The 12762-nt window shown below is 38.3% G+C and overlaps 1 protein-coding gene across 3 annotated transcripts; it reads right to left on the minus strand.

Annotated features, from left to right (window-relative positions):
• Window positions 1-4680: 4680 nt before the first annotated feature.
• On the minus strand, window positions 4681-12426 carry LOC103717505 (sorting nexin 2B-like). Of its 3 annotated transcripts, none has more exons than XR_015967801.2 (6): window positions 11156-12426; window positions 10115-10324; window positions 9758-10018; window positions 7611-7738; window positions 6391-6477; window positions 4681-4991 (listed from the first exon to the last, which is right to left on the minus strand). XR_015967801.2 is itself a non-coding variant. In XM_008805930.4 (5 exons), the coding sequence occupies exons 1-5, from the start codon at window positions 12113-12115 to the stop codon at window positions 4905-4907; spliced, it is 1605 nt and encodes a 534-aa protein (XP_008804152.3). In that variant the 5' UTR covers window positions 12116-12426; the 3' UTR covers window positions 4681-4904. The 3 variants fall into 3 exon arrangements, 1 of the variants encoding a protein (XP_008804152.3); XR_015967802.2 differs by having other exon boundaries at window positions 7611-7753; XM_008805930.4 differs by lacking the exon at window positions 7611-7738.
• Between the last annotated feature and the right edge of the window lie 336 nt (window positions 12427-12762).

The raw sequence follows: 12762 nt of genomic DNA on the forward strand, positions 1-12762 counted from the left end.
TCATATTTGGTGATTGTCTTTTTAGAAAAACCCACAGGCACCAAACAGCCCCTTAATGTTATAGCATAATTGAAATTGCTACTCCGGAAAAATCTGTCAAGTTTACAAGAGATTGTGCCGGATATTGCCCAAAAGAAAATCTTACAATGAACTGGTGGAATGAGGGACCCAAGTAGAAAAAGAAAACTGCTGCAATGAAAGTTTATCCACTGCAATTATCTCTTTTTCAGGTTCCAGAAAGGCATCTCTATCTTCTAGTTTATTGACTTTTGAGTTTATGATTTAGGTCTTTTTTGCTATATTAGGTAAATTCTGTAGCTAGTGATCTTGAACCAGATACTTTGTTTCTTGGACTTGCTTTTGGTGCTTCGTTCTCCTTTTTGATAATCTTTTGGATGATGGTCTGACTGGACTCATGCTTCGGTCCTTGTTTAGCTGTGAGGTGACCTCTCGCCTTCATTTTCCTCTTATCTTTTTTTCTCAAAAAAATAAGCTCCATCTTTTTTTTTAATGAAGGATTGGTGTTGAAGGGCACCCTCACCAATAGAAAATGAAGTGGAGTGTGTGGAAATAAAGAAAGGGAAAATCCAGAAAATGATATTTTTTGAGGTTTTTCCAGCACTAAGATACCTAAGGCAGTGGTGGCGAAAGGATGAATGAAGCGGATATGCTCTTCTACGGTGCTGTGAGTCAAAGAATGGCAGTATAGTTAACAGCACCAAGCATAACTGAGGTTATGATTATCTTAAGCCTTGGAATGTCTGGTAATTTACATAGATGAGGATGCAAGAGAGATGATATTAAGATGATGGATGTGGCCATGTGGTGGTGGTGTTCAAATCTCTAGAGAACAAGAGGGGGAGACCGGCTATCTGTGCTGAAGTCATATGAGTAAAATGGAATCCATATGCATCAGAGCAGACTAAGATTGGATTTTAGTTTATCGATTCTTATCTAACATGTTACAGGTTTCTAGTTGGTATTATGTCTCCAGTCTCGTTCAGTTGTTTGTTTTAAAAAAAGGAATTGGCGCTTTCATGATGCGGAATGACCCTTTCTAAGTCCATATTCCATATATGATATAGGTTTAAGCCATACTTTTCACATCATCATTCTGTTCCTGATTAGTCGAGGAAAAAGAACTGGTCGCCCATTATTTGTGTACATAATGGATAGTTATGTCTTTCATGCATATGACTGTGGTCGCTTTACTCAGGATCTTGAAAAGCCAGAAGTTAGGTCATGACTATCCTTTAAACTTAACTCAAAAAGAGAGCCTACAACTGAAAAGTCTTCAGCATGGTAAAGTTAGTATGGAATTTCAAAGTCAGTTGTGCCTGCTATAATTGAATATAGACTGCAGGTCAAAATTTACAGAAAGCCACACTGGGAATGATGCTTTTTATTTGGAATATGGTATCTGGACGAAGGGTGACAACGCGATATTTTTTTTAGTTCTTTCCCGTAAAGTCAAGGTCCGGTGAATAAATGTTCGGTTTATTGTCATCGTATCCGGTACCTCTTTTTTGGGTTAACATGATATGCGGTACTTTCCCTTGTGTTCTTTGTACAATTATATGAATGACTTCTTTCTTCTTTCTTTCTTTTTTGCTTTTTAATGGGAAGTCCAGCAACGATTTTTTGGAATAAGTGAGAAGAGGTAAAAAGGTCAAAAAGTCTTATATGGTGGGTACTCATTTGATCTTCTAGTTGAAAGGGAATCTTCCTGTTGGGTTTAAAATGGAATAAAACCTATTCACCAAGCTCATTTAGAATTTTGTCCCATTACGTAACATATGTAATGATATGGTGGTTGCTTTTGTTTACACAGCTAGTAGAAATGTGGTGAATAAAATTACATACATGATCGAGATAATGAATTATTTGGAAGTAGAGGGCGAGCTTCTTTAGTTCTCTGTCCTTAAGGTGGGGGATTAAATTTGTTGAAGTTTTTGATAAAGGAATGTTTATCTGAATGTAGTTGAATTTTAAGCAAGGCCATAGTTCTTGAGTTTTGACATTGGTCTTGTAGATAATCGATTTCTGACTTATTATTTTGGATCCTTTTTCATTTAGTTGAGTGATACACTCAAATGGTTGCAAGTAGGTGGATAACTTGCAGCCTGTTTGGTATTGTTGTTTTGTGATTTGTTTATCTATAAATTAGTGAAATAACATGGAGATTGATGTTGAAGATAGCTTTACACAAGATTTCTGCCATCCCTTGTTTTTACTTCACTTTTTTTTAAAGTAATAAATCTTTGCTCTCAAAAGTTCTAGACATTTTACAAATATTTTTAAAAAATAAAAAGTTTTCATCATGCATATTCAATCTAATTTGTTTTTCATCTAGTGCTGTCAGAAACGAAAACAGGACAAAAGCAATACCAATCTAGCTCTCATGGATTGATTTGTAACTTGAAGCTTCTAAGCTATTTAACATTATTACAGCTACGACCATGCAATGTTTTAAACAATTGGTGGTCATGACATACTTAGGGCGATGGTAGAACATGTTTGATCTATTGTTGACCCATGGGCTTTTGGTATGGTTTCCTCCGTTTTTGAGAGAGAGTGTAACGTGGACTCCAGCTGAAGATAGGCCTACCAAAAGAACCAAAAAAAAATCATTGCTCATCTACTATATCTATCTCAAATGGAGGCTAGCTTGTGCTGAGCTTTCCATATTAAAAAGATAATGTCATTAATACCCTTTTAATATTTGAGTAAGACTCTTACAGCTGATACAGGCGAAAGATAGGCATATAATGATACTTGTTTATTATCCATCTATTATTTATTATTTATACATATATCAAAAATGGAGGCTCGATTTGAGATGGGCTCTCTATCACCATGTGGATGCGCATACTAATAATATTAGTAGTATAGTTTTTTAGTTTAAATGATAAACAAGACTCAAGAGAAAAATAGATATATAATAGTCATTTATAAATCTGTTGTAAGTGAGTATTATATTATATATTTTTTAAATGATATGGCAGTGTAAGTGGTAGTTTACCATTTGTAAAATTAAATATCAACCATACTTATATAATTGATATAAGAATATTATTTGGTAAAAATAGATAAGTATTATAGTTATCTAAAACAATATTGCCATATTTGATGGAAGTTTCAGCCCCATCAACATTAAAATTACTTACTTAATATACAATAAAAAAAATTAGCTATTTAAGTTTTTTTATTTATAATAATTTATCATATTATTGTATTATATTTTGAGAATAGTTAAAAAAAGGAAAAGAATTATATCTCGATGCATCTTAGGATTTGTATTGGTGATTACTAATATTAATGATGATAGATTTTTCATGAAGGTAGCCTATTTTTGGTTCGGTATGTAGATGATGGTATCGATGACCGAAGTTTCTGCTCAACAATTATGAGACATTGCGGCGAAGGCCGGAAGGCTGGAGCTTTGGGATGATGAGGGTGGGGCAGTTTCGACAAGGTGTTACTATACGTGGAGGGCATTGGTTGGGAGATAGGAATGGGGCTACGCCTCCCCAGGCGCTGGTGACCAAACAGCCGGGATCCCATCGATCTTGTCAAGATGCTGACCTCCACGATGACAAGCATGGAGGCTCTACGAGGTAGAGAAGATGCCAAAAGAGGGAGGGACATAGCCTTATGTCATGGACTCAGCTGAGTAAAGGTTTAGCTGGCAGGATAGTTGGCCTAGACTAATAAATTCAATATGATATTTTTTTTATTTAATTTTTTAATATATTTGTCACGGTTTGACTTTTTCTCGAAAGGGCTCACCTATGGCTCGAGTCCTCTTCGACCCAATTAGGCCCTTCTTGACCTTAGTGAATAATCTACCTGGCTAATAAAATTTGCAACACATAATAAACCCAACTCCGATTCTTCTTGTTATGGATTCACATTCCAAAATGATCATATGGCCCCGCTCCCTCTATCTGTGGCCCACATCTTCCCTTTTTTTGCTCTCTTTTCTTTTTCTTTCTTTACTTTTGTTAACATAGGAAAGGAGCCCATCAGAAGGCGTTAGGAGATGGGCTGGTGGGTCCAAATAATATCCACGTGGATTGAGCCAGACCAATATAGAGCTTGTAACTGAGAAACGGGCACACAGAATTGGTACTCCTTCGAACCAAATCATTCCTATCAAGGTATGCCGTACCGGCTTCGTTCTGAACCGGTATCGAATCAGCATAGAATCTGATATCGGAAGCTTATCGGGAATGCGGAACCCTAAAACTCGGCCGAGAGTGGTACAAGTTGGTACAAAATCGGTACAATGCCGATATCATACCAGTTTGGACCGCCATCAGTAGCTGATCGATACCGGTATGATGAACCTTACTTTCAACTTTACGTTTTCCGATGCTAGATTCCATCTGATGATAATTTTCATTCATATGTAAATTCTTCATGATGCTCCGACCGCAGGGGTTTTCCAGTGTGAAGCAGTTCTCATGCGCAGATAGCTTCTGCAGATAGATTTTCAGCACACTAACAATTCTTGTAACCTATTGGTAGGAGGGTATCTCGCACCAAAACGCAGGTACAAAGACACGGTTAAGACTGGAAGAGACAGGGTTAGGACTGGGAGCCACAAAGAACGAACCTATCACCACTTAAATGTTACAACAGAAACACACCAAAACATGGCGCTCGGACACCACGGAATTTTGTAGGTCAACAATAACTCCTTCCAACCGTTAAAATATGCATTCACAATCATTTCTTGTAACAGCACCCTCCCCCTAAAGAAAAAAAGAGGGCTAAAGAACCATATACCCAAAGTAACGGAATGAAGTAAAATAAAATAAAATAAAAAACTTCACCAAAATCTGTTTAAGAGTAGTTGGTTCGGCTAGAAAAACACTTCGATTTACATTTTAAGTCACATTTTAAGTCTTGTTATTCTCTCGAGCGTATCCCCTTGTTTCTTCCGCCACCGCTGCCCAAACATTCGCACCTTTCTCCGCATAACCAACCTGTTTAAAATGCAATATGTAAGTGCTTACAAATGGCCAAGTTCCATACCGAATAAGCAATAACAAATGAAACAAATTTATGATCAAACGAGAGCTTCCTAATAGCAAATGTCAACTAGATGGTTGATTGTTCCATTTCATGTTCAATACCAATTGTGAGCCAGCCCAGGTAAGGACGTAGAAAGATCATGTGCTCAGTGCAGCTTCATTGAGGCATAAAGTGATAGTGCGCATGATGACACTTGCAGCCCCCATGCCAGTCAAATCATGAATACACTATGTAATTCTGACAAGGTATCATGTATCATGTGGGGAAAACTGTCATTTAAGCGTTACTGAAAGAGGTGGTAAATGTCCTAGATTTGCTTAATTCCTTCAGCTAAACAAACAGTCATCCAGTTTATGCTTCCATAATAATTTCAAAGCATTAACAGCGTCAGCTGCCCTAAAAGTAGATCTCCGTTACATTATTCATGAAAAAGAGGGATGAGACAAAAAACATAAGGGGTTGTAGAACTGTAACCTTAAAACAAAACCATTATGTTCTGTTCAGAAACCTTCTAAACTGCAATCAATATGTCAAGTTTCGCATTAGTTTTATTTAATAGAATTACAGCACTTGTATTCAATATTAAATCTTAAATTTCTTCCAAAGGATCATTGTTCAAGGAAGATTAGTGTCCTGAAATATAACATCCCTATGCACCCAATAAATACCAAAAAAGTACAGATTAGATGATACCAAACAAGGGCATGAAAGAAGAGATTTAGGATATCTAGGAAGATTATAATTTTCGATCCTAGTAATGTTTGTTCGATGACCCTCAGAAGATAGAAGAGAAAGGACCACCTTAAAATGAACTTCTACATCTTATAATTTAAAAGTTTCATGCTAACACTAATGAGCAACATATTCAAACAAAGAAGGAAACCTTCAACCAAAGTACATTGACAAGCATAGTCTCTCAATAAAAGGATGAATTAACCTTTTGTGAGTTTCTGTCAATTCTTTTAACTAACGCCCTGCCATCAGTCATCAGTTTTCATTTTGCAACTCAAATAAGAGTTTCCTACCGTCCTCAGTAACCATCAAACACTTGGAGACCGGTCCATATGAAACTGATGAATTACTTCACAGACATAGAGCCTTACATTTTTACTTCCTTTTTTAGAGAGTAAAGGTAAAGCATTTTCGATTTCCCAATGGCTATTCTATATATTGTTCTTGAAATGTTTGGAGACTAGAAACTTAGGCATAATTGAGTGAACAGAAACTAAAACTTGATTCTATGCACTATCCGACAATCATCAGGGTTAAAAGAGAATGGAACATACTTCACTGAATATAATTGATAGTCAAACATCTAATATTTTGAAGCCATTCAGCAAAAAGTAGTACCTGATTTATTACAAAACCCTTCAGCATGCTCAGAAAATCATCATGCCTTTCTCTGTCTAATCTCTCAAGTTCACTCCGGTTATTTTCCTGCATTACATTAAAAACTGAATCAGAGATGTGCATCTCCAAGTTGAATCATAATCCTAAAATCAAACATTCTAATTCGTAGAAATACATGCATCAGATATCTCAATGTGGGTCCATTTTGGAGGAATCATATCAGGCAAGAAGCAACAGGAGAGGGGGATCAACAAAGACAAAGCAAATAAGCATATTGTTTATGTTGAAATATAAAAAGTAACATAAAAAAATGAAGTACAGAAGATCCCAGATTTCAGATTTGTCAACAAATTTACAAGCAAAATATATGCATTTTTAGATGTTAAATATATTAAAATAATGAATGAAAACATGCTCCTATTGAACTATCTTACACAATATTCTGAAAGAATTTTTATTTTATATAAAAGGTGAGCCTCAATAGTCCATTCAGCTGAAACAAATATCATTTCTTAGCATATATAACAGGAACTCTTGAGCACCTATCGATTATCCATTATACATTCCATGGTTTCCTCACATATTACATGAGAAAAGAAACATGATCTCTTTTAGCATATCTTTGTTGGAATTCCAATGCTACATAATCTCTATTTCTAGAAAATGGTTGCTGCATAACTCTCCCAATTCCACCTCTCCTTTCTCTCTTAGCATATTAAAAAGTTTCTATTTTTAGAATAAACAAGAAAAAACTTTAGTTACAGCCAACCATGAATGCATGAGTAAAATTGTCTTCTTTTCAATTTTATGAGGTAGCAGTATGAATGATGCTGCTACAACAAACACATCAGGTCAACATTTAAGATGAGCCATAACCAAGAACAGACCTACTAGCCCATAAGCTTACGGAGGCACATAGTTGAATTTAACCGCTAGAGAAATATATGTATGGCTAATGTTAAGAATTCAAAAGGGTAAGAGATGAAAAACAATGTGTCTGAATTTGAAGTGACATATCATGCACCAAAGAGACAGCAAAACTAACCAGAACGTAATGCATAGTGACAGATGAACTACAATGATGATGACATTAGATTCAGCTTTATGAAAATAGAGTCATTCTTTTTAATTAGACTAGGTGAAAGGAAATTTCTGAAGCACAGAAGAGAGATTCCATGGTCAGAGTAGACCATATTTTTATCAGATAGTTGGATCAGCACCTCAGAACACATTCTTGCAGTTATAATCAAGCTCCCAAATATGCAGCTAATTTGCAGCAACAGAGTTGTTATAAGAGATGTGAGCAAGCAAGGACCAGTCATATGTATGGAGTCCTGGTAACAATAATCTTGAAACAATTTCACTGTATCAAGAAAAGGCTCATCATAAAACATTGAAATTTAAAGCATAAACTTTACTTATCAAAACGGAGTGCTTCTTTACCAACTCAACATATTTTCAATAGACAAGATCATCGAAATTTGGCTGTCTTCAAGATAGATATTGTCTGGAATAGGAAAAACAGTAGTTTGAAGGACGAAATCAAGGCCAAAATGTTAATGATAATTAAATTTATTCTATAACAATCTAGAACCTTTTAGACTAATCTTCCATGAGATTTTTTTATTCAATTTAAAGCCTTTCAACTTACAAGGAAACCACAAACCCTTGCCGATATAAGATGATTACATGCATACCAATTTGTGGTAGTTATAATGAGGAATAGCGATCACATTTACAGAATGGGGTGCTACTGCAGTCTGGTGTTCTAGTAAACTACTATAGATTGGCTTTTACATATAGCTGATTCCAGTATCCTGCATGCCCAAGTAGGTGCTTTGCATATGTTGACCAGCCACCACTTGTGGGCATTCAAAATGGTACAACTGGTGTTAATTTTTTCAAACATTTCGCATAAACTGAAGAACAGCACAATGTTACTGGGAAGACCACTATATCACCAGTTTACACAATTTTACAAATGAGATGTTCATAAGGGTTACTACAATTAACATATAAAATAATAGCCAGATGATTGTTACAATCATGTACTTTCATCCTTCACAATAGTGGTCAATTATCAAGAATGATGAAAAAGTAACAAAGAACTTAGCCATTGAAAGTTATAGAAGCTTATTCGATAATGACACAATGTTAAGCATTGTGAATCGTTAGCATGTGAATAATGGACTAGTCAAATGTGTCAGCTCATTGCATTGTCACTGCAGCAATAAGATCCAAAAAGGAGGAGACTGATTATTTACCTAATGCAAGCATTCTCTAACAATTGTAGTCTAATGTATATGCAAAACAGCAGCTTTTCCACTTAGATGTAGAAGAAGACAACACCAATTCAGATTAACACACCAAAAACAAAATAGACCGATGTTTTATAGCTATTTAAAAAATTCCAATTGGTTCCACTTATTAGACGTGTAAAGCATGATAATAGGACTCTTGAGAAGAAGGGTTATGTTTGACTCATTTATTTTTCATACTGTCATGAACACTGCCAATGACAATATCAAGCCATGAAACATGTGTCACTGACATTAGACTAACAACCAGTCACAAACAGAAGCTGAAACTATGAAAGAAGTATTAATTTAATAAGTTTTGAAAGTAAGGAACCATAAAGCAAGCTCCAAATACTTAATATAGTCATGGAACTAATATAGTCATGGTTCAGCACCTCCTGAATAACTCATGCTTAACTATGTACTGATATGAGTCAATGATTTGTTATTAGATAATACTAGTACTAGTCATCTAACTCTTTCAATAATGACCGGTTGTACACTGCAGATAGCTGAAAATGTTGGGTCATCTGGCAAAAATAATATTATAGAAATTTGACAAATGAGTTCCTTACATGCAGCAACCCCATGTCTTCTTAGTTATGCTCATAATTTTAGCATGGTTTCTGCCTATAAAATTCAAATTCATTTAAGCAATCTATACGACTAAAGAAATGCTAATTGGCTCCAATAAAGAGAGGTGCTTTAATTTATGTTGAAGACTGTAGGAAAAGGAGACGGAAAGAATTACGATAAAGGTTGCAAAGGAAGACATGGAGAAGCTTGGAGTAGCATTAAAGATGACCCTAAACAATAATACTTAGCGAATGAGGATCCATAAAGGCTAGGTAGTTGGAAAATTATTGGTTACGGCCATTTCTGAGTTTAGTTCAAATTCTGACATTCTGAAGCTTGTTGGTTACAACCAAAAGGGGTGAAATTATTCTGAATTTGGCTAAATTATAATTAATCGACAACTGAAAAACTTGGTAAAACTGACATTTCATTCCACAAAGCATAGAGTAGCTGTACTTTGCCCCGGGTTTTTTAATGTCAAAAGCAAACATTACCTTGATTCTTTCATACTCTCTTGATGCACAATATTTAGCATCTTCAGTAACTCTGATAGTTTCTTTCAGCTCTTCCACTTTTCGCATTCTTGATCTGTCACCACCAAATATCTTTGAGGATGCAACTTCAAGTTTCTCAATCCTTGTGTTCAAGGAAGACAAATCTGACATCAGTGTTTGTACAGTCAGCAGCGCACTGGCCCGGTCCGAGAATGCACTGTGAACAGCTAACATCAGCCCTAGATATTCATGCAGAGTGTCCTACCAAAAAACATTTTACAAAGAACAATAGATAATCAGAAACAAAAAGCCCAGCTGAAGAGCCTTTAACGTTTACTTAATCTATTAGATTATTACCAGATGTTTGACTGTTTGAGCATTTAATTCTCGATATAATCTGCTTGCTTTTACAGCAGCAGTCGCTACACATTTGGCATCAGCAGCTTGTACTCTCTGAGAATTATATACAGCTTCCTCATTCTCAAACTTAGTCAGTTTGATGAATGCCAATCCCAATTCTCCCATTGTTTCACCAATATCCTGTTGAGCTTTAACAAGTGCCTCAGCCTGCACAAAAGAGTAAAATTAAACTTAATGGAAACATGACATGCTGCTTGCTGATGTATTCTCTCTATGCACATGCAAAACAAATTTCAAGCTCAAGATAGCTATAAACATGAAAGAACAAAGGGATAATTTAAAAGAAAACAATGTAAAACAAATGAAGGTAAACTTATGCTATGTAACGAAATAGATCCGTTAAAAAATAGAAACAAATGAGAAAGGGTAAAAGAAAAAAAAATGTTTAACATGCAAGTGTATTCTTAAGAACTTCAATACCAATTAATCTCCAACATCTCGTGATTATGGCGAAGCAAACAATAAAAATGGATCATTTCTTTTCCACATTTGATCATTTTTGGCCAGACTATATATCTCTCTTCCAATGATAGCATTATCAGTCTTCAGAATTATTAGATGTAGCATTTGTTAGAACAGCCCCCATGGGAGAACTACCATAACATAGTTTTCCAGATTTAGCAGATCTAAGAACGTTTCAGATATATAAAGTATTGCAAATAAGAATAGTTGAAAATATTCTATAATCATCACCTTCCAACATAAAGGTAGACTGAACAACAAGTAAGCATCTTAATTCTTACAGTTACTTATACACTTTACACTTACAAGTTGGTATAAATACCTCTCCGCTCAGCATTCAACGTGCTCACAAGATCCGATTAAACATAAAAAAAGCGTAGCTAAATATCATGGCTAACAACATGAACCCACTCAACCGAATCCATCCAAATTTGCAACTTTATCCAAATTCAGCCATAAGAAGATCGAATAAATCAGGACACAAATTCAATCAGGAATGATGCAATTACTACCCACCTGCTTGGAGGCTGTGCTGAGCTGCTGCTCTAGATCCTGCATCCTGTCTTTCCTTTCCAAGAATTCCTTGTCCTCCTCCACCACCGGAGGCTTTGCGCCTCCCCAATCATTCGCTACTGACTGTTTGAGCTCCTTGAATATCCTCAGCAGGTCCCTTCCCCCCTTTGCCGGCTGAACCGCATCCTGCGGCGTGACATATCCTGCCTGTCCCTCCCTGAACAGCTGCTTCGGCAGCCTCACGGCCCCGTCCAGCATCCTCGACGCCATATCGGTGCTCGTGGGCAGCGGCAGCTTCCCCTGAACCTGCAGGAACACCCGAAGCTCGTCGCTGTTCCCGATCACCGGGTGCACCGCCAGCCTCCACAGGTACTTCTCGAGGGCAGATCGCCGCTGCTCGACAAAATCATGCTTCTGCATCACCTGGCTCTCCACCACGTTCTTATCGGGCCGCGGCGGGATGAAGAACCCCCGGTAGGCCTCGGCGAGGCGGTCAGCGAGGGTCACCACGTCGCGGAACCGCCGCCGGACGCGGAACTCCGCCCCGCCGGCGCGGGTCCGGGACGTGATGAGGTAAGTGACGTAGGCACCGCCGCCCGGGACGAGGGAGTTGACGGCATCCTGCTCCTTCTGGGGGTCGGAGACGGCGATCCTGGCGTACTCGGAGGCGGCGGCGCGGTCGGATCTGGGGGAAGAGAAGTCGCGGCAGAGGGAGGGGCGGTCGGGGGTGGCATCGTTCTGGCCGTCGACGGGGCTGAAAACAACGTCGGAGTAGGAGGGGGGATCGAGAAAGGATGAGGAGGAGGAGGAGGCGGCGGAGAGGGGGGGATCGCCACCGTCAACTACGGCGGCGACCGCAGAGAGACGGGAGGACATGGCGCTGCCGTAGTCGGAGAGGGCGAGGCTCTCCATCTCCTCCCGGGACGGTGATCCAAACCCGGGGTGGGTCTCCGGACCCATCATCTTATTCAACGATATTAAACAATAATTGGGACCGTTTGGTTGGAAAAAAAATGGGGTTTTAGAGCGGGAGGGAGAAGAAGGGCGGTGGAGATCTAAAGAGATCGGAGACGGAGGAGGGGGTGGGCATGGTACGGTGAGGCCGTGGTTGTTGGTGAGAGAGAGAGGGGGGAGGAGACTGCGAGCTCTGCGAGGCAAACGGGCACAGGGCTCGGGTGCGAGGCATCCGAGAAAAGCCAGACCCGGTCAGACCTGGGTGCGGGCGAACCTTTTTTTCAGACGGACCGGCCCGTGGATTTCTAGAGAAGGCGACCGATGCTGGGTGATTTGTCATCGGATACCACGACGTTAGAATAACGACAGTAAAATTCGATGGATCTACGATACTTCTATTATTAGTGCTAAATTTAGAGCGGATATCACTTATGCTGAACTTATTTTATATGCGGATCACATCCTTCTCGAAAGGGGACTCGACGATGGTGATCAAGTGGATTCGGAGTCGGCACACTATTGGTGGGATGATGCTGTTTTATGATATGTGCAGGCCATTGAGAGAGTGTGACTCCTTTTGGGTCACTCATATCTACCGAAAGGCAAACAATATTTTAGCTGTACCCATACCTGTCATATGTGAGGCATCGTTGTGC

The sequence above is a fragment of the Phoenix dactylifera genome, chromosome 8 (genome assembly GCF_051530095.1).
Source record: "Phoenix dactylifera cultivar Ajwa chromosome 8, Ajwa_hap1_PhDact_Kaust_v1.1, whole genome shotgun sequence".
Lineage (NCBI taxonomy): Eukaryota > Viridiplantae > Streptophyta > Magnoliopsida > Arecales > Arecaceae > Phoenix > Phoenix dactylifera.